The 26,325-nt window shown below is 37.5% G+C and overlaps 1 protein-coding gene across 1 annotated transcript in view; it reads right to left on the bottom strand.

Annotated features, from left to right (window-relative positions):
* Positions 1-336: 336 nt before the first annotated feature.
* LOC105744138 (synaptojanin-2-binding protein) overlaps positions 337-26,325 on the bottom strand; it is a 136,998-nt gene continuing 111,009 nt past the window's right edge. The window contains exons 5-6 of the mRNA XM_058293195.2: positions 12,836-12,898; positions 337-684 (exon numbers count right to left, since the gene is read on the bottom strand). Of these exons, the coding sequence (XP_058149178.1) occupies positions 568-684; positions 12,836-12,898 (180 nt within the window). The 3' untranslated portion in view covers positions 337-567. The remainder of the gene's footprint in view (positions 685-12,835; positions 12,899-26,325) is intronic.

The following is a 26,325-nucleotide window of genomic DNA, read 5'->3' as shown; positions in this document are numbered from 1 at the left end:
GAATGGGGTTTAAAAGTGTTAAACAAAAAAAGCCATTACCACTGACTTAAAAAATCCCTTAATATGTTTTTTTCAAAATCAATTTTAATTATTATCAGTTAAATTAAAGGTACCAATATAATCATCAGGTGATGCTTTGGGGACTAACTAGCACTATTATTTTGTTGCAGAAGTGTCACCAAAAAAACCACTGCTTGGTATGACTGTGAAAGTTTAGATCTGAACCTACTATTCTCATCAGAAATCAGAATGAGGTATTAAGATGTTGCCCTAGTGGCTGATGGAAAAGGAATATGGGTGGGTAAATGTGGAGTGGAATAAAAAGATAGTCTTCAGGACAGTATTCACATTTTTATTGGGAGATGTAGAACATATGTGGTCACTACTAATGTTTTCATTTGCAAAAGGACTTGCTGGGAAGTATAAAGCCTTCTATTCAACTTTTTAATTAAGACTACTGACATCAAATTATCGATATTCTGCAGGTCTGGAATTTTCTTGCTATTGGATATGAGTATATAGTGGGAAGTCCAGGTAATAACATAAAAAAAAAAAAAAGCAACATACTCAGGTCATCTTAGTCTTAAGGATTTCTGGATTTTTCCCTTGGAGGAGGTCAGGATCTTCCCAAGGCCTAGGTCCTCGAATATTTTTCCAGTCTTCAAAAGTAGAGTCCTTTATTTTCTGTAGAACCACAAAAATTAAAGTATACATATTAGTGTAGGATCTCTGCAGTTTTGATTTGGACATCACTGAATGAATGAATGAATAAATAAGTGAACAGTAAGAATCCAGTGGGCTCACAATTAAAATTTTATAAAAAAATTAAAGATATGTCACAGTTCTAAGTATTTGAAACTTTTCTTGTTTGCTATTGATGTTAGTGCCTGCCTTTTCCCATATAAGAATAAAATTACAAAATCAGAAAGAGTTTGCTTTACTTTGGAAAACATAAAAAAGGGAAGAAGCTGGGAAAACAAAAGTCCAAATCTCAAGGCAAATCTAGCAAAATTAATTTGGAAGGGTAAGGAGCCCCCAATAGACAAATATGTCTATTTGGAGGACTCTGACTTTAAAGCATGTTACTTAGCTACAATGGTAAAAAACAGCATGGTACTGCATAAAGATCAGACATATTGACTAATAGGACAAAATCAAGAATTCAGAAATAGACCCTCCCATCTATGGTCAAGTGATTTTTGACAAGGCTATCTATTCCTCTGGGTGTGAGAATGTTTGATTATATTGGATTCAGTCCAGGAGGGGCCTTGACTGGATTACCTCAAGGACCTTCTTTGATTCAACCATGTCAATAAGGTGTGACTCAGGTTGAGTCCCTGCCCCCTTGGTGGGCTAATATATAAATGGAGGGTGGCATGGGGGTTATATGGGGACCTCATATTTTTTTAATGTAACATTTAAAAGAAAGTAAAGAAAAAAAAAATGGGGAAAAAAATAAATGGACACTCACTCAAGAAGACACATGGAAGAGAGAGAGCTCTGTCATTTTTGATCCTTAGGCTCCAGAGAGAGACAAGCCATTCACCTGATCATTTGTAGCTGACCTTGGGAAGAGAATAGGACAACTGACACTGATATAGAGAGCCTGAAAAGAAACGAACCCTATGCCAGGAGAGAGAGGAAGCCCTGAGATACAAGGCCTGTGCCAGCCTGAAGCTTCAAGAGAGGAAGTCCAGGGGGAAAGCTGAACTCTTGCAGTGGTCTGGGACCATCTTGCTTCAATATATGGCAACTGAATTTGGTTAGAAAGCAACCTTGAGTTGGGATCTTTAGGTACTTGTACTGTAAGCTTTTACCATACATAAACACCTTTATATTAAGTCAACAGATTTCTGGTACTTTGCATTGGCACCCATTTGGCAGACTAATACAGCTATCAATCCCACCCACCTGGGTCAGAATAACCTATTCAACAAACGATATTGGAAGAACTGGATATCCATAGCTAAAAGAAAGAAGGAAGACCCCTATCTCACACCTTACACAAAAATTAACTCAAAATGGACCAAGGACCTAAATAGGAAAGCTACAACCATAAAACTCTTAGAAGAAAATGTAGGGAAACATCTTTAAGACCTTCTGGTAGGTGGTGGTTTCTTAAGCGGAATACTCAAAGCACAAGGAATGAAAGAAAAAAAGAAATAAATGGGACCTCGTCAAAACTGAACACTTTTGTGCTTCAAATAACTTTATTAAGAAGATTCTTAATGGGAGAAAATTTTCAGAAACCACATATCCAATAAGGATCTAATCTCTAAGCTATATAAAGAGATAATACAAATCAATGATAAAAAATCAAGGCACCCAACTTAAATAAGGGCAAAAGACTTGAACAGACATTTTTCCAAAGAAATACACATGGCCAAAAAGCACATGAACAGATGCTCAAGATTACTAGCTATTAGGGAAATGCTGTTAGGGACGTACAATGAGATATCATTTCACACCTTACAAAATGGCCAATATTAAAAAAACAGAAAACTACAAGTGCTGGAGAGGATGTGAAGAAACAGGAACACTCCCTCATTGTTGATTGGAATGTAAAATGGTGCGGCCTGGCTGCAGTGATGCCTGAAATTTTTGTTGTGCTGTGGTGTTCCCAAACACTGAGTGGGCTCTTTGGGGGGCTTGTAGGGCAGAAGGTGTCTGGTTGTCGATTTGGTGAGACAGTGACAGAAGAGATTCTTGTGAGAGGTGGAATTTTGGGTTTCTGACATGGAGGTCAGAAGTTGTGAGTGGGACCCCTTTCCCTAGGGCTGGCGGCCTGAAGGCTTCATTGTGCTGTGGTATTCCCAGGTCCCGTGTTAAAATCCCAGGTCTGTGTCCCCGAAACCCTGGTGGCCCACACTCCAGAGACTCACACACCTTGAGTCTGCAATATCACGGACTTCCCATCCCCGAATCCATCGTGCCCTGAGGTCCGTCTGAGGTCCTTGATTACCCTAGACCTCCGAGTTTTGTGTTGTTCTTTTCCTTTCTCTCTCCCTCCTTGTGCTTGGAGGAGTGTACCAGCTGACTTGGGGAGAATATGGGAAGAAAGGAGAGGCGAATCTACTGAGAAAGCCCAATTTACCTAAACGTCCTGGGATAGGAAACTTGGTCGGGGAGAAGGTGGAGTCAGAAAATAAATTAGACCTCTCCTAGCACACCTAAGGGGGAAGGATTGTAGAAGGTGCTATCCAAGCTTCCAATAGCATATTTGTGGTTTCTGATCAGGTGTAGGGGCTCTCACGCTGGAAATAAAGAGTTATAGTCTTCTGTGTTGAGTTGGTTCAACAAGGACCTACTTGAATCTCCTACGGACCTCTCAGGCAGCTTTCCTGCTGCCCTAGGAGAGAGAGAAGTGAGGAAGGGAGAAAGGGGGAAGGTCAGATCCCTAAACGTATTATTTAACTGCAAAGTGGATTCCTAGCTTGAAACATTGTTTTTTTGTTTGTTTGTTTGTTTTTTGTCATGGTTGCTAATATTGCATTGTCTCCTGGTCTTTTCTCCCATTTTATCCCCAAGGTTCTTTTTCATTTATTTAGTTTTTCTTTCTCTTTCTCTTTTCCTTGTTTCCCCCCTTTCCTTTGAGCCCCCCCCCCTTTTTTCTCTTCTCTTCTTTTTTCTTTTCTCTTTTTCTTCTTTTTTATTTTCTTTTCTTTATATAATAGATGCTGCAGGGAGCACTTCACATTTGCTGTGTTTCCTCATCCTCCATTTCCTCTTTTCTGTGTGTATTGATTTTGGCCACCTACACTATCCCCTTTCCCCTACATCTTTCTATCCTCCATCATCTACTGTTTCTCTTATATTCCACCTCCCTTTCTTTGGCCCCCACATTGTCTAACTTTTTATTTCTAATACCTTTGTTCTGTTTTCTGTGTTTTATCCACTCTCGATAGTACTGTCTTTCTTTTCTCTTTCCCGCTCTCATGAAAACACTGGACATTTAATTCATACTATATTCCTCCCCATATTCAGTTGACTGTCTCATTATAGGTACTCTACTTACTGCTATAACTCTACACAACTTACATGAGTCTAATATCCATTCTCCTAGATCTCACATGGTTGCTTTGTTAACATTTATTACCAATACTACTTTATACATTTTCTTTTCTTAATCATTTTGCTTTCCCTGGCCCTAATATTTTCCTTCAAAGTGAACTTAGCCAGTAACAAGAAAATAGAGCAAAAAGAACAAAGTGACAAAGAGAAGACATAACACTTATACACAAACAACAAATAATTAATCCCAAGACTAGACAAAGTAGCTAAGGAACTGATTAAACCCGTCTAGATAAAATGATGACCAGACAACAACAAAAAACAACAAACCAAACCAATAATCAGGAAAACATGGCCGAATCCAATGAACGAACTAAAAACCAGAAGGAGGAGCAGAACATCGGACAAGTAATTAAAGATCTCAAAACATATATTAGAGACCAACTTAATGAAGTAAAGGAATAGATTAACAATATGAAGAAAACACTTGGAGAGAATACCGAAGAAACTGCGGTCATACACAAAAAGATAACAGATATGATGGTGATGAACACGACAATTCAAGAAATCAAAAATACACTCTCAGCAAATAGCAGCAGATTAGAAGAGGCAGAGAAGAGAATTAGTGACGTGGAAGACATTACATCTGAAATCAAACAGATAGTAGAACTGATCAATAAAAAGATACAAAAAATCCAGCTGGGACTTAGGGACCTAAATGACAATGCAAAATGCACAAACATACACATTATAGGAATCCCAGAAGGAGAAGAGAAGAGAAAGGGGACAGAAGGGGTGTTGGAGGAAATAATGGCTGAAAACTTCCCAAATCTACTGAGGGAGATGGATGTACATGTCCAAGAAGCACAATGCACCCCGAACACCATAAATGCTAACAGGCCTACCCCAAGACATATACTTGTCAAATTATCCAATGCTCAAGACAAAGAGAAAATTCTAAAAGCAGCAAGAGAAAAGAGAACCATCACATACAAGGGAGGTTCCATAAGATTAAGTGCTGATTTCTCATCTGAAAACATGGAGGCAAGAAGGCAGTGGTATAATATAGTCAAGGTACTAAAAGAAAAAAATTTCCAACCAAGAATATTCTACCCAGCTAAGCTAGCATTAAAAAATGATGCAGAGCTCAAAATATTCACAGATAAACAGAATTAAAAGAGTATGCCAACAAGAACCCTGCCCTTCAAGAAATACTAAAGGGAATTCTTCAGAAAGAAAGAAAAAAAAAGGACAGAGTTGGAGGAGAGTGTAAGAACAACAAAAAAGGCAAAAAGAGAAGGAAAAAAACAAACAAATTGTGACAAATAAAAGTCCAAACAAAATATGGCTAACATAAATAATTCCGTGAAAGTAATAAGACTAAATGTCGATGGATTAAACTCACCTGTCAAAAGATTCAGACTGAAAGATTGGATAAAAGAAATATGACCCATCTATATGCTGTCTACAAGAAACACATCTTAGACCCAGGGATTCAAAGAGGTTGAAAGTGAATGGCTGGAAAAGCAATCTTACAAGCAAACAATAACCAAAATAAGGCAGGAGTAGCTATATTAATATCAGACAAAATAGACTTTAAATGCAAAACAATTGTTAGAGACAAAGATCGATACTACATATTAGTGAAAGGGATAACCTTCAAGAAGAACGAACAGTCATAAATATTTATACTCCTAAGAAGGGTGCCTCCAAATACATGAGGCAAACACTGGAAAAACTAAGTTGAAAGAATAGATGCCTCTACAATTATAGTGGGAGACTTTAACACACCACTATCAACTTTGGACAGAACATCTCAAAAGAGAATCAATAAAGAAACAAAAACTTTGAACAGTATATTAGAGGAGCTGGACCTAACAGACATATACAGATCATTACACATGAATACAGCAGGATATATATTTTTCTCAAGTGCATATGGATCATTCTCCAAGACAGACCATATGCTAGACTACAAAAAAGTATCAATGAATTCAGAAAGATCAAAATCATACAAAATAATATCTCTGACCACAGTGGAGTGAAGCTAGAAATCTGCAAGGGCCAGAGGTCCAGATTTCACACCGAGATATGGAAATTAAATACCACACTCTTAGAAAAACAATGGGTCAAAGAGGAAATCTCAAAAGAAATTAATAACTACCTTGAAACTAATGAAAATGATAACACAACATATCAAAACTTATGGGGCGCAGCAAAAGCAGTACTGAGAGGGAAATTTATAGTCATAAATTCATACATCAAAAAAGAAGGAGCAAAAATTTAAAAACTGTGTATTAGGAGGGATTAGTAAAAAAACAACAAAGTAAGCCCACAAGAAGAAGAAAGAAAGAAAGAAAGGAGGGAGGGGGGAGGGGGAGGGGGAGGGGGAGGGGGAGGTGGAGGGAGGGGGAGAAAGAAAGAAAGGAAAGAAAGAAAGAAAGAAAGAAAGGAAAGAAAGAAAGAAAGAAAGAAAGAAAAGATAAGAGCAGAACTAAATGAAATAGAAAATAAGAAAGCACTTGAAAAGATAAACAAACCAAGAGCTGGTTCTTTGAGAAGATCAATAAAATTGACAAACCCTTACCTAGACTAACAAAGAAAAAAAGAGAGAAGATGCAAATACACAAAATAAGAAATGAGAAAGGATAGATCACCACTGACCCCACAGAAATAAAGACTATCATAAGAGGATACTTTGAAAAACTATATTCCAACAAAAATGACAATTCAGAGGAAATGGACAAATTCCTAGAAAAACATAAGCAGCCTCTATTGATGAAAGAAGAAATTGACAATCTCAACAAAACAATCACAAGTAAAGGGATAGAATCAGTCATTAAAACCTCCCAACTAAGAAGAGCCCAAGGCCAGACGGCTTCACAGGTGAATTCTACAAAACATTCCGGAAAGAACTAACGCCAATCTTGCTGAAACTCTTCTAAAATATCGAAACAGAAGGAACATTACCTAACTCATTCTATGATGCCAACATTACCCTAGTACCAAAGCCAAAGAAAGACACTATAAGAAAGGAAAATTACAGACCAATTTCTCTAATAAACCTAGACGCAAAAATACTCAACAAAATACTTGCTAACTATATTCAGCAACACATTAAACGAATTATACACCATGACCAAGTGGGATTCATTCCTCATATGCAAGGATGGTTCAATCAAGAAAATCAATCAATGTAACACACCATATAAACAGATTGAAGGAAATAAATCACATGATTATATCTATAGATGCAGAAAAAAGCATTTGACAAAATACAGCACCCTTTCTTGATAAAAACACTGCAAAAAGATGGGAATACAAGGAAATTTTCTGAACATGATAAAGAGTATATATGAAAAATCCACAGCCAACATTGTTTACAATGGTGAAATCCTAAAATCTTTCCCTCTAAGATCAGGAACAAGACAAGGATGCCCACTATCACCTCTTCTAGTTAACATTGTCTTAGAAGTACCTGCTCGAGCACTGAGGCAAGAACCAGATATAAAAGGCATTCAAATTGGAAAGGAAGAAGTCAAAATTTCATTATTTGCAGATGACATGATCCTATATATAGAAAACCCTGAGAGGTCTACAACAAAGCTTCTAGAACTCATAAATGAGTTTAGTAAAGTCGCAGCTTATAAGATCAATGTGCAAAAATCAATAGCATTTCTGTACACCAATAATGAGCAAGCTCAGGAGGAAACCAAGAAACAAATATCATTTACAATAGTAAATAAAAAAATCAAATACCTAGGAATAAATTTAACTAAAGATTTAAAAGACTTATACACAGAGAACTGCGCAACACTGTTCAAGGAAATCAAAGAAGACCTAAATAAATGGAAGAATATTCCTTCTTCATGGACAGGAAGATTAAATATTATTAAGATGTCTATCCTACCAAAACTGATCTACACATTCAATGCAATCACAATAAAAATCAACACAGCATTCTTTAATGAACCAGAAAAACTAGCTATGAAGTTTATTTGGAAAGGAAAGATGTCCTGAATAGCCAAAGACATTTTGAAAAAGAAAAACGAAATTGGAGGAATCATACTACCTGACTTCAAAACATACTACAAAGCTACAGTAGTGAAAACAGCATGGTATTGGCACAACGATAGACACACTGACCAATGGAATCGAATGGAGAGTTCTGATATCAATCCTCATATATATAGTCATATAATATTCGATTAAGCCACCAAACCCTCTCAACTGGGAGAGAATGGCCTATTCAACAAAAGGTGCCTGGAGAACTGGATATCCATATGTAAAAGAATGAAAGAGGATTACCAACTCACACCTTGTACAAAAATCAACTCAAGATGGATCAAACACCTAAATATAAGAGCCAAGACCATAAAGACTTTTGAAAGCAGTGTAGGGAAACATCTACAGGACCCTGTAATAGGAAATGGCTTCACGAACTTCTCAACAAAAGCACGAGCAGCAAAAGAACAAATAGATAAATGGGACTTCCTCAAAATTAAAGCCTTCTGCCCCTCAAAGGAGTTTGTCAAGAAAGTGAAAAGAGAGCCTATCCAATGGGAGAAAGTATTTGGCAACCATATATCTGATAGGAGACTTACAACCTGTATATATAAAGAACTCCTATATCTTGAAAATAAAAAGACAACCCATTTAAAAAATGGGAAGAAGATTTAAACAGACACTTCTCCAAAGAAGAAATACAAATGGCTAAAAAGCACATGAAAAAATGCTCCAGATCTCTAGCTATTAGGGAAATGCAAATCAAAACTACAATGAGATACCATCTTACTCCCATAAGATTGGCAGCTATGAAAAAAACAGAAGACTGCAAATGCTGGAGAGGATGTGGAGGAATGGGAACACTCACCCACTGCTGGTGGGAATGCCAAAGGACACAGCCATTCTGGAGGACAGTTTGGCAGTTTCTCAAAAAACTAGCTATAGATTTACCATATGATCCATCAATTCCACTGCTGGGTATATACCCAGTAGAACTAAAACAAGGACACCAATCGATATATGCACACCAATGTTCATAGCAGCATTGTTCACTATCGTCAAAAGCTGGAATCAACCCAAATGCCCATCAACAGATGAATGGATAAATAAAATGTGGTATATACATACAATGGAATACTACTCAGCTTTAAGAACAAATACACTACAAACACACGTGATAACATAGATGAATCTTGAGAACCTTATGTGGAGTGAAGCAACCCAGGCATTGAAGGACAAATACTAGATGAACTCAATGATATGAAATAAGTAAACCAAGCTGTCTCAGAGAGCTAGAGACTCGATGATAGGCTTAAAGGAAATTGGGGGGTAGAGGAAGGATGTAAGCTAACACCTACATGGGTGAAATCTATGATAAGCTGGAGGTAAGTATTTGTACAAGGAAGGGATAAAATGGGGGAATAGGGTTACCTTTGGTGGGGCTTTGTGGGCTTGAGGGGGGCTAGGGATGGGAGGATGGGTAACATTGCCCAAAAAATTGAGGGTTGGGTGGGTGAACATATGAACATAGGAGAGTGTCAAGTATTTGGTTGAGAGTATAATGCTGAGAAAACTTTTTCAAAAATATAATAAGGAAGGTTATCTGTTTAAGATGCTTAAAGGGGATAATCTGATGCAGGACAGGCTATTAGGGAGTATGTGAGTGCTCATTTTGCCATAGTGGCTTATATCATTGGCTAGAGACCCATATAATTAGAGTGAAGGTACCCACATCCTGGGGAGGACTGATGTTCTCAAATAGAGGGAATTGTATCTCTCGAGAGAAATCGTTGCTCCCAATGCATTAGGGCAGTTGAGCATGTCAAGCCCTCAATACTATTGCAAGTATCTCTGAACATGGCCCTTTAAGCAATGAAGATTGACAGTCACTGTGGGTCCTAAGGGGAGGGGGGGAGAGGTATTGAATAGATAGAATCAATGTAACTGTGTGGGCAATAGAAGTGTTCCACAAGATTATGCAAGGATGGATATAAGACATGTTAAATTCCACCAAAAATATATAGGGGCTGATAGGCTAAAATGTAAATCATAACATAAAACATAAGATAAATAAAATTTTGGAAATTGTATAGTCTAAAATATAAACCACAATGTAAACACAAATGTTACATTGTTTTAAAGCTATTGTCTTGATATCTGTACATCAGTTTCAGTAAATATAGTATGAACTTGTATAAAAATTATTGCTGTGGAAGGGAGTAGGGTTTTATGTTGGATATGTGGGTGTACCGTATATTGCATATATGAATTACTGTGATCTAAAACTTTTGTGAAGATAAGCTTAATAATTAGGAAAGGAAAAAGAAAAAGAAAGGATGTAGACACTGAGGAAAAGACAGAAGAAGTTGCCTTGCCAATTTGCATATGGGGCGACACTTACTGCAGTAATGGAAGGCAAAACATCAAAAACAAAGCTTTTGCATTTTTAAATTTTTTGATACCCCAATTTATTTTACCTTAATTTTTCTAAATTAATATGTATTCTATATCTAACCTTTAAACTCATCACTATATTCCCTTTTACTATTAATGGAACCTGGCAATATACTGGGCTTCATTTTTGAAGAAGTTTTGGACCACAGAGAGATTCAACAATGGCAGGAGAGGAATACTGGTGTGGGGTATTATTGACAGGGGACACATGGTTGGCAGGGAGTTCTCCAGGGCATATATCCAGGGTACATAAAAACATTTGGATATTTTCATAGTGGTTAAAATTAAAAACGACAACTGAGGGAGTGCTGAGTTCCTAGCCAGGGGAGCTCTATCACAGTCCCTAAAGGAAGAACAACAATCCCCCAAGTGCAATGACAAAGACCAAAAAAGAAGGAAGGTCCAACAATGAGCCCTTGATACTAAAGACTATGCTTATAAGCCTGTGCACCTGAAATAAGAACAAGGCCTAGAGCTGCAGGGTGCCTAAGAGTTACATCCTGAGAGCCTCCATGTTGCTCAAATGTGGCCAGTCTCGAAGCCAAACTCAGCATGTAAACATGTTGCCTTTCCCCCAGTGTGGGACATGACTCCCAAGGATGTGCCTCCCTGGCGCTGAGGAATTACTACCAAGCACCAGCTGATGATGTAACTAGAAAATGACCTTGCATAAAAGGGTCAACTCGGATCAGAAGAATATCTCAGTCTACATATAATACCAGGAGTTAGAAATGCTTTTTGATTTGAATAAAAGGGGGAAATGGAAAGGACAAATGAGTTTATATGGCTATGAGTCTCCAAAAAGAGCTTGGAGGTTATCAGAGGGGTTGCCCTTATGCACACCTCAGCAGAGTCCTAGAGACAGATAAAGTAGATACGACCCCAGGTATTGGTTCTTCTGAGGGCTACAGAGACCCACAGGTTCTATGGTCATGGCAGATGGAGTTCACTGCCATGTCAGTTGGCCCTACTTTGGAGTTTGTGTTTCTGTGTGATGGAGCTGGACTCAGATGTGATCTTTGTCCAGAAGCCTCTACTGTTAACTTTTACCGGAACTGTAGTTGGTGAGCTGGGATTTAATGTATACCTAGGGGACCTGAATCTCTGGACTGACGATGTGATAGCCAGGCCCTGAGCCTCAACAGACTTGCAACTCCTACACTCTGGTTTATTGGACCTACCCCACTCAGCTAACATGGAGATGAAGAAGGTCAACCATCACACCAGGGAGCCAAGAGTGCCTATAACTGAAAGCAGGAGAATTGCATCCAGCATCCATGTGGAATCTAAGCCCCCTCTTGATATAGATGTGGAGTGGACACAACCATTCTAAGGTCCACAGGATGGAGGAACAGAATATGGATTAGAGTGGACTTACTGATATTCTATTCATAAACTATTGTGATTAGTAGTAATCAAAGAAAATGTGGCATTGGTGTGGAGAAAGTGGCCATGGTGGCTGCTGGGGGTAGGGAGTGGCAGGAAGAGATGTGATGTGGGGGCATTTTCGGGACTTGGAGTTGTCCTGGGAGGTGCTGCAGGGACAGTTCGGATGTTGTATGTCCTCCCATGGCCCAGTGGGTGGACTGTGGGAGAGTGTGGGCTATGGTGTGGACCACTGACCATGAGGTGCAGCAGTGCTCAGAGATGTATTCACCAAATGCAATGAATGTCTCATGATGATGGAGGAGGTTGTTGTTATGGAGGGAGCAGTGGGGTGAGGGGGGTGGGGGGTATATGGGGACCTCATATTTTTTGAATGTTACATTTAAAAACAAATAAAGATCAAAAAAAAAAATGATATGTATTTCTTTTTTTCTAAACTCTACGTGCTTTGCCTATGTTCCTACTAACCAACTGAGTTATTGAGCTTTTTCATATGGATTTGTATGTGCCCTTCATATTTAAATAAATTAATTAATCATGATAATATGAAGAATATTTTTAATTTCTCATTTAATGTGATTTCATTCACAGTACTTTTTTCCTAGGCTTAACTTGAATTTTTATATATGAATTTACAAATCTTTACTTTTCTGGTTTTTGGCTTTTATATATATAAATAGTCTTTTCTGACTTGATAACACACCAAAAAAATTCCATATTTTTTCTTTTAATACTTTCGCATTTTGTTTTTTATGTTTAAATTTTTGATCCATCTAGAATTTAATTTCTTGTAGTATATGATGTATGGTAACATTATTTCTTCTCAAGTGACTACCTAACTGTCCCATCGCCATAGACTGAAGATAAATAATTTTTTTTAGAGTGGCAATAATTTAAGTTTATCTTAACACAGACAAAAGCAGTCACTGGCTAGAAAGAACGTGACTGTTGTACAGAAGAATATATTAACATACTATACCTCATACTCAGACTCCAGTGATACTTTATTCATTTTTAGTTTTTTTTCCAACTCAGGATCAATCTGTAGAAAAGAAAGAGAGGTGCCACATAAGTTAAAGTCTGTTAGATTAAATTTTTTAAGTTTTAGGTGGTAAGGCTGGGACAGAATAATGCAACAGATTATGAACACATGGTAAAATCTCTATTCACTGTATTATCCTTATGCTTGGTACCTAAGCATAAGGATAACTAATATACTACCTACTCCCACCACTACTGTTAAGAGCATCTAACATTTACTGAGCTTGTTTTAAATGCCAGACATTTTTAATATATCATTTAATATTCACAGTAACCTATGAGATAATTATTATTATCTCTAGTAACATAAGTAAGGAAAATGAAGCATAGAAGTTTGAATAACATGTCAAGAGGTGCAGCTTGGCTTTGAACACCAGCCCTCTGTATTCAGAGGCCAGGCCATTAACTACTATCCTAAATTATATTACACAGAATTGATAAAAAAATACACTAATAAATAAAATTCTCCTCTTGAAAAGAAGAAAGAACACCTTCCATAGACCAAAAACAAAGAGCTACCAATGAAGGTATTAGATAGGATTCCATGTTGGTAAATAAGAGCTGAGGCCATGCTACCTGTGTGTCGCAAAGGTTTAAGGAAAAAAGAGTTACGATTGTTGCAATTAAAATCAACTAACAACAAAAAATAAATGGAATAGCTGAACAGCAACTCAATACAGCTTAAGAAAAATTAATAAACTAGAAGCACAACCTGAGGATTCCACTAGAATAATGTACAAAAAGATAAAGATGAGATGCAAGAAAGAAAACTAGATCTAAAAGTTCAACATATATCTATTAGGAATTCCAAAATTAGAGCTTGAAGAGAATAGAGGAAGGGCAATAATTAAAAGAATAACGGAGAGCTGGTGTAGCTCAGTGGTTGAATGCTGGCCTCCCATATTCAAGGTCCCAGGTTCAATTGCAGGCCATGGTACCTAAAAAAAAGAAAAGTAATAACAGCAAAATATACCACATTATACAGAAAAGACATGCACCCCTAGACTGAAAGAAAACAATAAAAACAAATCACCACAATTGAAAAAATATCCACTCAGCCAAAGAATGGTAAAACTTCAGAATATTAAAGATAAATAAAAAGAAAATCTCAAAAGTTAAAAGAGTATAAAGACAGATTACTTCTGAAGGAATGAAAATTAGAAAAAAACTGCTAATCAGCAACTCTGAATACTAAAGGATGGAATTATATCTTTAATATTAATGTTAATGCAAAAAAGATATACCACACACATACAAATTATGGGTAGGGGGGAGGAGGGAATCAGTACATATTTTTAGTGGTCAAAATAGAATTCAAGGCAAATAGCATCAAAAAGGAACATTTAATATTAATGCTCTATGTCTTCAAGAAGATATTGGAATTACAAAATACTATGTGACTAATCGTAGTTTTATGCTAGGGCAAAAAGAAAATATAGGTAAATTCACAGGTAAAAATTATTGCCATGTTCTAGCTTCCTACCTGCTAAAACAAATACCATACAATGGGTTGAATTAAACAATGGGAATTTATTGGCTCACAGTATTGAGGCTAGAAATCCAAAATTGAACAATCATCAAGGCGATGTTCTCTTCCCAAAGTCTGCAGCATTCTGGGGTTGGCTGCCCAGCAATCCTTGGTCCTTGGCTTTTCTATCCCATGGCAAAGCACATCATGGCAGCCTCTCCTCTTTAGGGTTCCGCTGACTTCTGGCTACTCTGGCTCTTCCTCTGTGGGCTTCTCTAAAAGGCCTCCAGTCACAGGATTAAAGCCCTTCCTAATTCAGTTGGGCCATACCTAAACTGAAGTAACTGCATCAAAAGGTTCTATTTACAAAGGATTCCTCCACAGGAATGGATTAAAAACATTTTTTCTGAAGTACGCAGCTCCAAACTACCACACCATATATACGATATTCACTGACTACAATCAATAAAACTCAAAATCAATAACAAAAAGATAATAGGAAGAAGACATTTATAGAAGGTAAAAACTTTTTAAAAAGTACATTAACATTTAAAAGAGGAAATCAAACTGGAAATTATGAAGTATTAAGACGTGAAGGGCCACTTTTTTGAAAGGTCTTTTTTATTTGAGTATTTTTTAGTTTATCTTTTTTGGTTTTCTTGGCAGACATTTAAGCTGTACACTATGTCATCTCCAACTCTTTCTTTCCGCTTATTTCTTTTTGCTGTTTGAATATAATGGCTACAACCTCCAGGATAGTGGATATTATTTTCTTGTTTTTAGGTTTTGTAGAAATGCTTCTAAAGTTCCTCTATTAAGAATGATATTTGCTATGGTTACAGTTTTTTTAAGAAAACTCAACAAAGTAGCTGGATCAACACACCAATCAAAAAGGCATGGAATTTTCAGGATTTGGAGTTGTCCTGGGTGGTGCTACAGGGACAGATGCTGGACACGTGTGTCCTGCCATGGCCCACTAGGTGGACTGGGGGAGAGTGTAGATGACAGTGTAGACCACTGTCCATGTGGTGCAGCAGTGCTCCAAAATGTATTCACCAGGTGCACTGAAAGTGCCACAATGATGGAAGACGCTGTTGATGTGGGAGGAGTAGGGTGAGGGGGGCATATATGGGGACCTCATATTTTTTTAATGTAACATTTAAAAGAAAATAAAGAAGAAGAAAAAAGTGCATGCAGGGGGAAGCGGCTGTGGCTCAATCAGTTGGGCTCCTGTCTACCATATGGGAGGCCATGGGATATGAACCCAGGGCCTCCTTGTGAAGGCAGGCCAGACTGCATACTGTGGAGAGCCACTGGTCTGGGCGCGGCAGAGTGCCGCCGGTTTACAAGTGCTGCGGAGAGCTGACTCAGCAGGGTGGTGCAACAAAAAGGGAGACAAGCAAAAATGTAGAAGAGTGCATAGTGAGTGGACACAGAGAGTAGACAGCAAGCAAGCCACAAGAGGGGGGAGGATAAATAAAAATAAATACAGACATAGAAAAACACACAGCAAATGGACACAGAGAACAGACAGCAAGCAAACAGCCACAGGGGGAGGGGATTAAAAAAAAGTACATGGAGGGAAGCAGATGTGGCTCAGATGACTGGGCTCCTGCCTACCACATGGGAAGCACTGGTTTGGATCCCAGTTACTCCTAAAGAAGACAGCAAGCTGGCACAATGGGCAGGTGTGGCAAGCTGATACAAAAGACACAAGAAGAAAAAACATAATGAGAGATACGACAAAATCAGGGAGCAGAAGTTCCCAATGCTTCCTAAAGAAGAAAGTGAGCTGATGCGATAGGCAGGTGCGGCAAGCTGACACAACAAGGTGATGCAACAAGAGACATGGAGGAAAAACATAATGAGAGACACAACAAAGCAGGGAGGAAAGGTAGCTCAAGCAATTAGGCACCTCCCTCCCACATCGGAGGTCCTGGTTTCGGCTCCCGGTGCCTCCTAAATAAACAAGGAAGATGAACAGACACAGAAAATGAAAAACAGCAAGGGGGTGGTGAGAAATAAAAATAAATATTTTTTTAAAAATGCATGGAGCCACATACAAAATCACAACCTCATTAGTTCTCATGGGAAATTCAAATACACTATAGAATTAGAAACAATTTAGACACACCCACCAAAAAGTATTTAAAAAACAAATGGAAAAAACAACAATTAAAAAAACTGACAATAGCCAGTACTGGGAAGACTTTAGAGTCTTGAGAAAACTGATACACTCAGAAAAACAGTTTGGAATTATCAACAAAAGTTGAAGTATGATACAGAAACCCTATAACCTTTTTGGTTCATGTGCTCCAGGAGAAATATACAAGAACGTTCAGAGCAGCGTTACCCTCACTAGCTGTGACAGCTTGAATTTTTTTCACACACCCCCAAAATAGAAAGATTATGTTTTTGAACTAATTCATTCCTATGGGTTTGAGACTATTCTGATTGGACATCAGTAGTGAGGCATGATTCAGATTGAGTCTTTGCCCTCTTGCTGGGTCTGATATAATGGAGACAAAAAGAAGGAACACAGGAAAAGGGAGCCGCCATATTACATTGATCCTGCCATGTGAGAAAGAGGACCGCAATAAAACAGGGAAGCCTCAAGAGGCTAAAGGAGCTGAGGCCCAGGGAGAGATGAGCCACATGCCTGATAGCTCATGGTTGAACTCCGGAAGAAAGCAAAGCAGCCAAGACTGATAGAGGAGGGCCAGAAAGAGACAAACCCTATGGGTGGTTGCCCAAAGCTGAGCTCTGAGAGACGGTAGATTCTGGAAAGGCAGGCCGAGAGTGATAGCCATCTTTACCACATGGCAGGATGCTAGGATCAATAGTGGTTGACTCTGGTGAGAAAGCATCTCTGATGGTGCCCTGTTTGGGACATTTCACTGCCTGAGAACTACAAACTTTTACCCAAATAAATTTCCCATTATAAAAGCCACCTGTTTCTGGTACTTTGCATCAGCAGGCCTTTGGGAAAGGCAAAAAATGTTACATGGGACTGTAAACCATACTGAAGTCACATGTGAAATATGTGTATAGATAATATTGCATATATAAAACTGTTTTTCTTTGAAACTGAACAAATGTACATTAACGTTACAAGATGTTAATAGTAGACAAAAACACAGCCAAAGCAAACTATAGACAGTATTGTATAGTGATATATTAATACTCTTCCAAAGTGAAAGAAAAGGACATATACTAAGTGAAAGAAACTAGACAACAGATACTATATATTGTTTGACTCCATCTATACAAAATATAAACACAAATAAATCAGAGAGACATACACAGAATAACAACTACGTATGCCAGGGGAAGGATAGGGAATTTGAGAGGTTAGAGTACAGTTTGTCTGCTTTTTAATTTATTATTATTATTGGAGTAATGGAAATGCTCTAATATTGACTGAGGTGATGAATGCACAACTTTGTGATTATATCAAAATTACCAATTATACACTTTGGATGGATGGTATGCTTTACGAATTCTTATCAATAAAATTGTTTTTTAAAAAAGGAAATGCTTATATAAAGCAGACCACGATGGAATATTATACAGCTTTTAAATTTGTTATTTATAGATTCTATAGCAACACAAATTGTTATAATATTAAATTGAAAGCAATAAGAATGATATTTAATCAGATTTAACCACAACTATGTAATCATTCTTTATAAACATGAATAAGTACTGAAAATATTTTTTTAAACAAATCAGTCGTGCACTCATCACTTCAATCATTATTAGAACATTTTCATTATTTCAATAATAATAGTAATAAACCAAAAAGAGACAAACAAGTAGAAAGAAAATTCTTCACCTCTCAATCTCACCATGATTCTCCTTCTGTAATAGCTACTATTCTTGGTTATTCTTGCAGTTATGTATTTATTTATTCAATAGTTTTATTGAGATATATTCACAAACCATATGATCTAGAAAAAGTTTATAATCAATGGCTTTAAGTATAATCATAATGTTGTGCATTCATCACAAAAATGTTTAGAAACATTTCATTACTCCTAAAAGAAAAACTCCACACCCCTCAGTATGCCTTCCCCAACCCTAAATAACCACTAATCTAATTTCATCTTTATAAACTGACTTATATTTTTTATATAAGTGGAACCATACAATATATTACACAATATATTTAGTTCATAGTAGTGCAATCATTCAGGATTTGTCCTTTGGTGTCTGGCTCCCTTCAATCAACATAATATCCTCCAGGTTCATCCATGGTATCCTAAGCTTTACCACTTCATTTCTTCTTACAGCTGCATAATATCCCATCATGTGAATACACCAGTTTGTTTATCCATTTATTGGTTGATGAACACCAGAGTTGTATCCAACTTTTGGCAATCGTGAATAACACTGCTACAAACACCAGTATGCAGACTTCTGTTTGTGTCACTGCACTGAGTTCTTCTGGTTATATAACCAGTAGTGGTATTGAAGGGTCTCATGGCAAATTTACTTTCAAGTTCTTTAGGTACTGTCAAAGAGTCCTCTACAGTACCTGTACCATTCAATACATTCCCACCAACAGTGAATAAATGTGCCTATCTCTCTGCATCCTCATAACAATTGTAGTATTGTCTTTTAAACAGTGGTTATTCTGGTAAGTGTAAAATGATACCTCATTGTAGTTTTGATTTGCATTTCCCTAATCATTAGTGATGTTGAACATTTTTTCCTGTTTTTTTTTTTGCCATTTATATTTCTTCTTTAGACAAATGCCTATTCAAGTCTTTTGCCCATTTTTTAATCACATTGTTTGTCTTTTTATTGTTGATTTATAAAATCTCTCTATATATCATGCATATTAAATCTTTATCAGATGTGTGATTTCCAAATATTTTTTTGCATTGAGTTGGCTGACTTTACACCCTATTGAAAAATCCTTTGAGGCGCAAGTGTTTAAGTTTGAGGGGTTCCATTTATCTATTTTTTCTTTTGTTGCACAGTCTTTGGATATAAAGTCCAAGAAACCACCACTTACCACAAGGTCTTTAAGATGCTTCCCTACATTTTCTTCTAGCAGTTTTATGGTCCTGGCTTTTATATTTAGGTTGTTTTTTTTAAAATCTATTTTGAGTTGTTTCTTGTGTAGGTAATGATATAGGGGTGCTCTTTCCTTCTTTTTGTTATAGATATCCAGTTCTCTCAGCACCATTTGGTAAAGAGACTGTTTTGTCTCATTAACATGGACTTGGTAGGTTTGTTCAAAACCTGTTGGCTGTAGAGGTTACGGTTAATTTCTGGACTCTCAATTCCATTCCACTGATTGATGTGTCTATCTTTATGCCAGAACCATGCTGTTTTGACCTCTGTAGTTGTATTAATATGTTTCAATATCAGGCAGTGCAATTCCTCCCATGTCACAGTTGTTTTTTAGAATGCTTTGGGCTAATAAGGTGCACGTTCCCTTCCAAATGAATTTGGTAATTGCCTTTTCTATTTCTGTAAAGTCAGCTTTTGAAATTTTGATTGGTATTGCATTGAATCTACAAATCAGTTTGGGGAGGACTGACATCTTGATAGCATTCAGTCTTTCATCCATGAATACGGAATGTCTCCCCATTTGTTTAGGTCTTCATTGATTTCTTTCAGTGTTGTTTTATAGTTTTCTGCACATAGTTTCTGTACTTCTTTGGCTAAACAGATTCTTAGGTACCTGAGTCTTTTTATTGCTACTGTGAATGGAATTTTCCCCCTCATTTCCACCTCAGATTGTTCAATACTATTGTACAAAAACACTGCTGATTTTTGCACATTAATCTTGTATCCTGCCACTTTGCTGAGCACATTTATTAGCTCAAGTGGTTCCGTCACAGACATTATAGAATTTTCTAAAGATAGCACCATGTCATCTGCATATACTGAGAGTTTTACCTCCTTTTTTTTCCTATTTGGATGGCTTTATTTATTTTTCTTGTCTAATTGCTATAGCACAATGTTGAATAACAATGGTGATAGCAGACATCATTGTCTGGTTCCCAGTCTTAGAGGGAAAGCTTTCAACCTTCTCCATTGAGTACAATATTGGCTGTAGGTTTTTCATACATGCCTTTTTTCATATTGAGGAATTTTCCTCCTAGTCCTATCTTTCAAAGTGTTTTTATCAAGAAAGGATACTAGATTTTCTTGAATGGCTGATCTGCACTGATTGAGATAATCATGTGTTTTTTTTCCTTTCATGTGTTAATGTGGTGTATTATGTTGATTGATTTTCTTACGTTGAACCATCCTTGCCCACCAGGAATAAATTCCACTTGTTGTTATTTATAAGTCTTTTGATATGCTATAGGGTCTTTTCAAGTATTTTTTTGAGAATTTTTACAGCTATGTTCATTAGAGATTGGTCTGTAATTTACTTTTTTTGTAGTGTTTTTAACCAGCGTTGATATTAGTGTGATGTTAGCGTCATAAAATGTGTTGTGTAATTTCCCCTCCTCTCCAATTATTTCGGAAGAGTTTAAACAGGAGCGGTGTTAATTCTTTTTGAAATGCTTGGTAGAATTCACCTGTGAAGGCATCTGGTCCTGCACTTTTCTTTTTTGGGAGATTTTTGATGATGGATTCAATCTCTTTAAATGTGATTGGTTTGTTAAGTTCTTGTATTTTCTTGTAGTGGCAGTTTAGATAGTTTGTGCATTTCCAGGAATTTGTCCCATTCATCTAGGTTGTCTAATTTGTTGGCATACAGTTTCTCATAATATCCTCTTCTGATCCTTTTTATTTCTGTTTGGTACGTGGTAACTTCCCCCCTTTCATTTCTGACTGCATTTATTTGTGTTTTCTCTATTTTTTCCTTTGTTAGCCTAGCTAAGGATTTGTCAGTTTTATTGATCTTCTCAAAGAACCAGATTTTGGTTTTGTTAATTTTCTCTATTTTTTTTTTGTTGTTGTTGTTCACGATTTCATTTATTTCTGCTCTAATCTTTATTATTTCTCTCCTGATGCTTGCTTTTGGATTGGTTTGCTGTTCTTTTTCTAATTTCTTCAGTGTTCAGTTAGATCTCTGCTTTTACTCTTTCTTCTTTTTTATTATAGGTGTTTAGGGCTATAAATTTCCCTCTCAAGACTGCCTCACTGTATCCCACAGGCTGTGATCATTTGTGTTCTCATTTTCATTTGTCTCAATATATTTAGTGACTTCACTTGCAATTTCCTCTTTGACCAACTGATTATTTAGGAGTGTGTTGTTTAGCTTCCACACATTTCCTGTATTTTGATTTCCAGTTTCATTCCATTATGATCTGAGAAGGTGCTTTGTGTAATTCCAATCTTTTTATATTTATTAAAAGCTGAATTGTGAACTACTATGTGGTCTATCCTGGAGAAAGATCCATGGACACTTGAGAGAAGGATGTAAAATCCACTGGCTTTGGGTGCAACATTCTGCTAGGCCTAATTTGTTTATCATTTTGTTCAAGTTCTCTGTTTCCTTTTTGATCTTCTAATTGTTCTATCTAATGATGTGAGTGGTGTGTTGAAGTATCTAACTATTATTTTAGAGATGTCTATTTCTTCCTTCAGCTTTGCCAGAGTTTGCCTCATGTATTTTGGGGCACCCTAGTTAGGTGCATAGGTATTTATGACTGTTATATCTTTGCATGAATTATCTCTTTTATTAATATATAATGGCCTCTTTATCTCTTATAACATCTAAAGTCTGTTTTGTCTGACATTTGTATAGTTACCCTTTCTTCCTTTTGCTAATTATTTGTATGCAGTATCTTTTTCACTTTCAGCCAGTTTGCGTCCCTGGGTCTGTAGTGAGTCTCCTGTAAGCAGCAGATAGATGACTAATCTTTCTTTATCCATTCTCTCAGTGTGTATATATATTTGTTTCCTTTTTTTAAAATACTTTTTTAAAAAAGTACTTTGATTACATAACTGTTACATAAAAAACAGGGGATTCACAAATGCCCCACTCCCTACCCCTCCCACAATTTCCCACATAAACAACCATCCTTCATTAGTGTGGTACATTTGTTACAATTGATGAACACACATCGGAGCACTGCCATTAAGCATGGATTATACTTTAAATTATAGTTTACACTCTGTTATGCACAATTTTGTAAGTTATGGCAAAATATATAGTGGTTTGTATCCATCATTGCAATGTCATTATATTAGTCAGCCAAAGGGGTGCTGATGCAAAATACCAGTAATCTGTTTGTTTTTATAAAGGATATTTATTTGGGGTAGAAGTTTATAGTTACCAGGCCATAAAGGGTAAGTTATTCCCTCACCAAAGTCTGGTGCCATTTGTTGGAACAAAATGGCATCTTTCCTATTCCTCTTAAGGCTCTGTGTTCCCAGCTTCTTCCAATATCAGCTGTAGGCCATCAGGCTCTCTAGGCTTTGCCTTTCTCCCTGGGGCTCGATTCTTTCCCGGCTCATGCTTGTGTCTCTTCACAAGGTCAGCTGTAGAGGATAAGGTGAATGGCTTGTCTCTCTTCCTCTGTGTGTTTATTTCCTGGGCTCCAGCTCAAAACTCCAACTAACTCCTGTACCTCACTGCTTTTTCTGTGAGTCCCCACCCACCAAGGGGGCAGGGACCCAACGTCCTATGATGTGGTCCAATCAAAGCCCTAATCATAATTTACTCAAGTAAAAGTGAAAATCCACAGGCCAGTTTACAAACATAATCCAATATCTATTTTTAGAATTCATAAATAATACCAAACTGCTACAGTCATTCAGGACAATTCTAATGTCTGGAAAATGCTCCCACGTTACATCTGTTTTTTCTTCTCCCTCCCCTCAAAACCTCTGGTGGCCACTGCCTCCACATCAGTTGATAAATGTTCTTCCAGTTAGAATAACAATAAGTCTATGTAGACTAACCATAATGCTACTCTTGTCCATCGTTCACTCCCCAATCATGAGGATGCTGGGATGGTGATGTCCTCTCTGCCTCTAAATGAGAGGGGGATTAGCTCCCATAGGGCTGATGGATGAGACTATCTTGTTTGTAGTTACAGACTCTTTCTGTTCCTTGGGATGGGCATTGTCCATTATCATCTACTTGTTACTTTTCCTGGTTGAGTCCAATGACCTGGAGAGCAGGTGGGTTGAAATTCAGGGCCCAACTGGCAAAAGGACAGCTGACAGAATTAAGTCCTTGGACATACATCTATCAAGTTGAGTACAAACTATAGGTTCATATAGAAGGAGCAGAAGAACGATGTGTAGGGTTTACAAAGGAGTCCAACTCTGTCACACTGGGGAGTACACATTCCAAAGTAGAGCCCACTAGCAGGGTGCCAAACTCCTGAGCTGTATGCCCTAACTGTAGTGCCTGGATATCTCTAGAGCCTTCAGGAGCCCTGCTATTTGAGGTAATATTTACTGTGGCAGTCAATGAGACTTGTAGAGATGGGCTTGAGCTTAACCTCTGGAATGACCTTCCAACCCACTTTGAAATCTCTTAGCCATAAAAACTCATTTGTATTTAACCTTTCCCTCTTTTGGTCAAGGTTTTTTTACAGGTGTGTTGCTAGTTGGTGCTTGGTAGTAAACCCTCGGTGCCAGGGAGGTTCATTCCCAAGAGTCATGTCCCATGCAGTGGGGGAAGGTAATGCAATTATATGCTGAATTAGGTTCAGAGAGAGGCCACATCTGAGTAACAAGGAGGTTTTTAGGAGGTAACTCTTAGGCAATATATAATACTAGGCAAACTTTGAATTTCAAAAGAAAAGCTTCATAACTACAGTCATCGATATCAAGGGCCCATTGCGATGGTCTATCCTCCTTCACTAAGCACTGCCCCTGGATGTGTTGCTAACCCATTAGAGAATGTGGCAGAGCTCCCCAGGATGGAAATTTGATATTCTTACAGTTATACTGTGAATCTGCATCCACCATGACAATCCCCCATGAACACCTGAACACATTCATATGCCTTAGTGGCATGTCCCAGATGAACCTCCTCCTATGCATTCCCCATCACTGACACCACACACCAAAGATTTCCCCCTGCCGCAGTTGTGACCTTTCTGTGATCAAAAACTTCTTCAAAATGAAACCAACAAAATAACTAAAATTAATGAGATGAAATAATATTAGTTTTTTTAAAAATTAGAAAAAATGAGATGTAATTAAAAAAATTTTTGACGTTGTGTTTCATCTCTATAAGATGTTATCTTGTATGTACATGGACATTTTCTTCTATATATTCCTCCAGTGTCTTTTTTTTTTTTTTCATTTTTTCTTCAAAGAAGCTTTAGGTTACAGAAAAGTCGTGTACAAAATATAGCAGGATTCCAAACATCCTCCCCCTTTCCCCCTCTCCGCTATTGATAACATTTTACATGTGGATGGTATATTTGTTACAATTGATGTACAAATATTGAAGTATTGTTACTACGGCCATGACTTACATTATCGTTTACATTTTGGACTGTACATGTCTATAAATTTTGATGAAATTTAAAATGGCCCGTATCCATTATTGCAAGATCATGTGGTACAATTCAAATGCCCTAAAAGTGCCCTATATTCCATCTATTCTATTCTTCCATCTCCCTCCCCTTGGGACCTATGGTAACCACTAAGTTTCACTTTTTGAAGAGTAAGATTCATAGTTACTAGCAATAATACTGAAGGCTTGACATATTGGTCTGTTTTCTTTTATTAGGCACAGCCTATGTTCTTGAGAGACTCTTGCCCCACTAGTTGAAAATGTAGCAGGACTACTCAGTTTAATATTTTAATATTTTCTTGTTTATTATGTGGGTCTCCACCCACTGCTAATACAAACTATGATAAGAATACTTACACATTCCACAGAAGCCTGCCCCAGATGTGCCCTGTCCTGTGTGCCCCCCCCCCACAACATCCAATACCCTACACCAGTAACCCTCTCCTGCCATATTTGCCAAAAGAATGTTTCTAGCGTTGTAGTTTTAACCATAGACCTGGAATTCCCCATAGTTTACCTGCTCCTTCTCTGATCCTCCCCCCAGTTCCATAGATAGTTCAATCCAACTCCCCCACCCTACCCTCTTCACAGACCTGCACTACTGACCCAATAGCAACATGGTACCACTGTCATGCCCATCCACTGCAGAACTACATCCTTCCACGTTATCATAGATTTTGCCCATATGGGCATGGGCTCACAACCCTTGACTCCCTTTCTGTCTCCTATAAACCTACCTTCCAGGTTCTAGCTCTGGGAGTCTGCTCAATTTGCTTAATTCATATCAGTGAGGTCATGTAATATATGTTCTTCAGTGCCTGCCTTGTTTTACACAACATAAGGTCTTCAAGATTCACCCATGTTACCCCAAGTGTTAATCCTGCATTCCCTCTTATAGCTGAGAAATATCACATTGTATGTATATACCAGTTTGCTTATCCATTTATTTGTTGATGGACATTTGGGTTGTTTCCAACTATTGGCAATAGTGAATGACTATGCTATGAACATTGGTGTGCATATATCTGTTCGTGCCCCTGCTTCCAATTCTTCTGCATATATACCCAGCAGTGAGATTGATGGATCATATGGCAGTTCTATAGTTAGCTTCCTGAGGAACTGCCAAACTATAGTTAGCTTCTTCAGGAACTGCCAAACTGTTCTCCACAATGGCTGCACCATTCTGCATTCCCACTAGCAGTGGATAAGGGTACTCTTTCCTCCACATTCTCTCCAGAACTTGTAGTTGTTTTTTCAATAGCTGCCAGTCTAATGGGTGTATGATGATATCTCATTGTAGTTTTGATTTGCATTTCCCTAATAGCTAATATTGTTGAGCAGCTTTTCATGTGCTTTTTAGCCATTTTACTTCTTCTCTGGAGCAGTGTGTATTCAAATACCATGCCCATTTTTAAAATGGATTGTGTAGCAATTTGATATAGTTATGAATTCCAAAAAGAGATACTGGATTATGTTTGTAATCTGGTCTATTACTGGGCATGAT

This window comes from Dasypus novemcinctus, chromosome 3 (assembly GCF_030445035.2).
Source record: "Dasypus novemcinctus isolate mDasNov1 chromosome 3, mDasNov1.1.hap2, whole genome shotgun sequence".
NCBI lineage: Eukaryota > Metazoa > Chordata > Mammalia > Cingulata > Dasypodidae > Dasypus > Dasypus novemcinctus.
The sequence above is the reverse complement of the archived record's forward strand: the minus strand, read 5'-3'. Positions and strand labels throughout refer to the sequence as shown.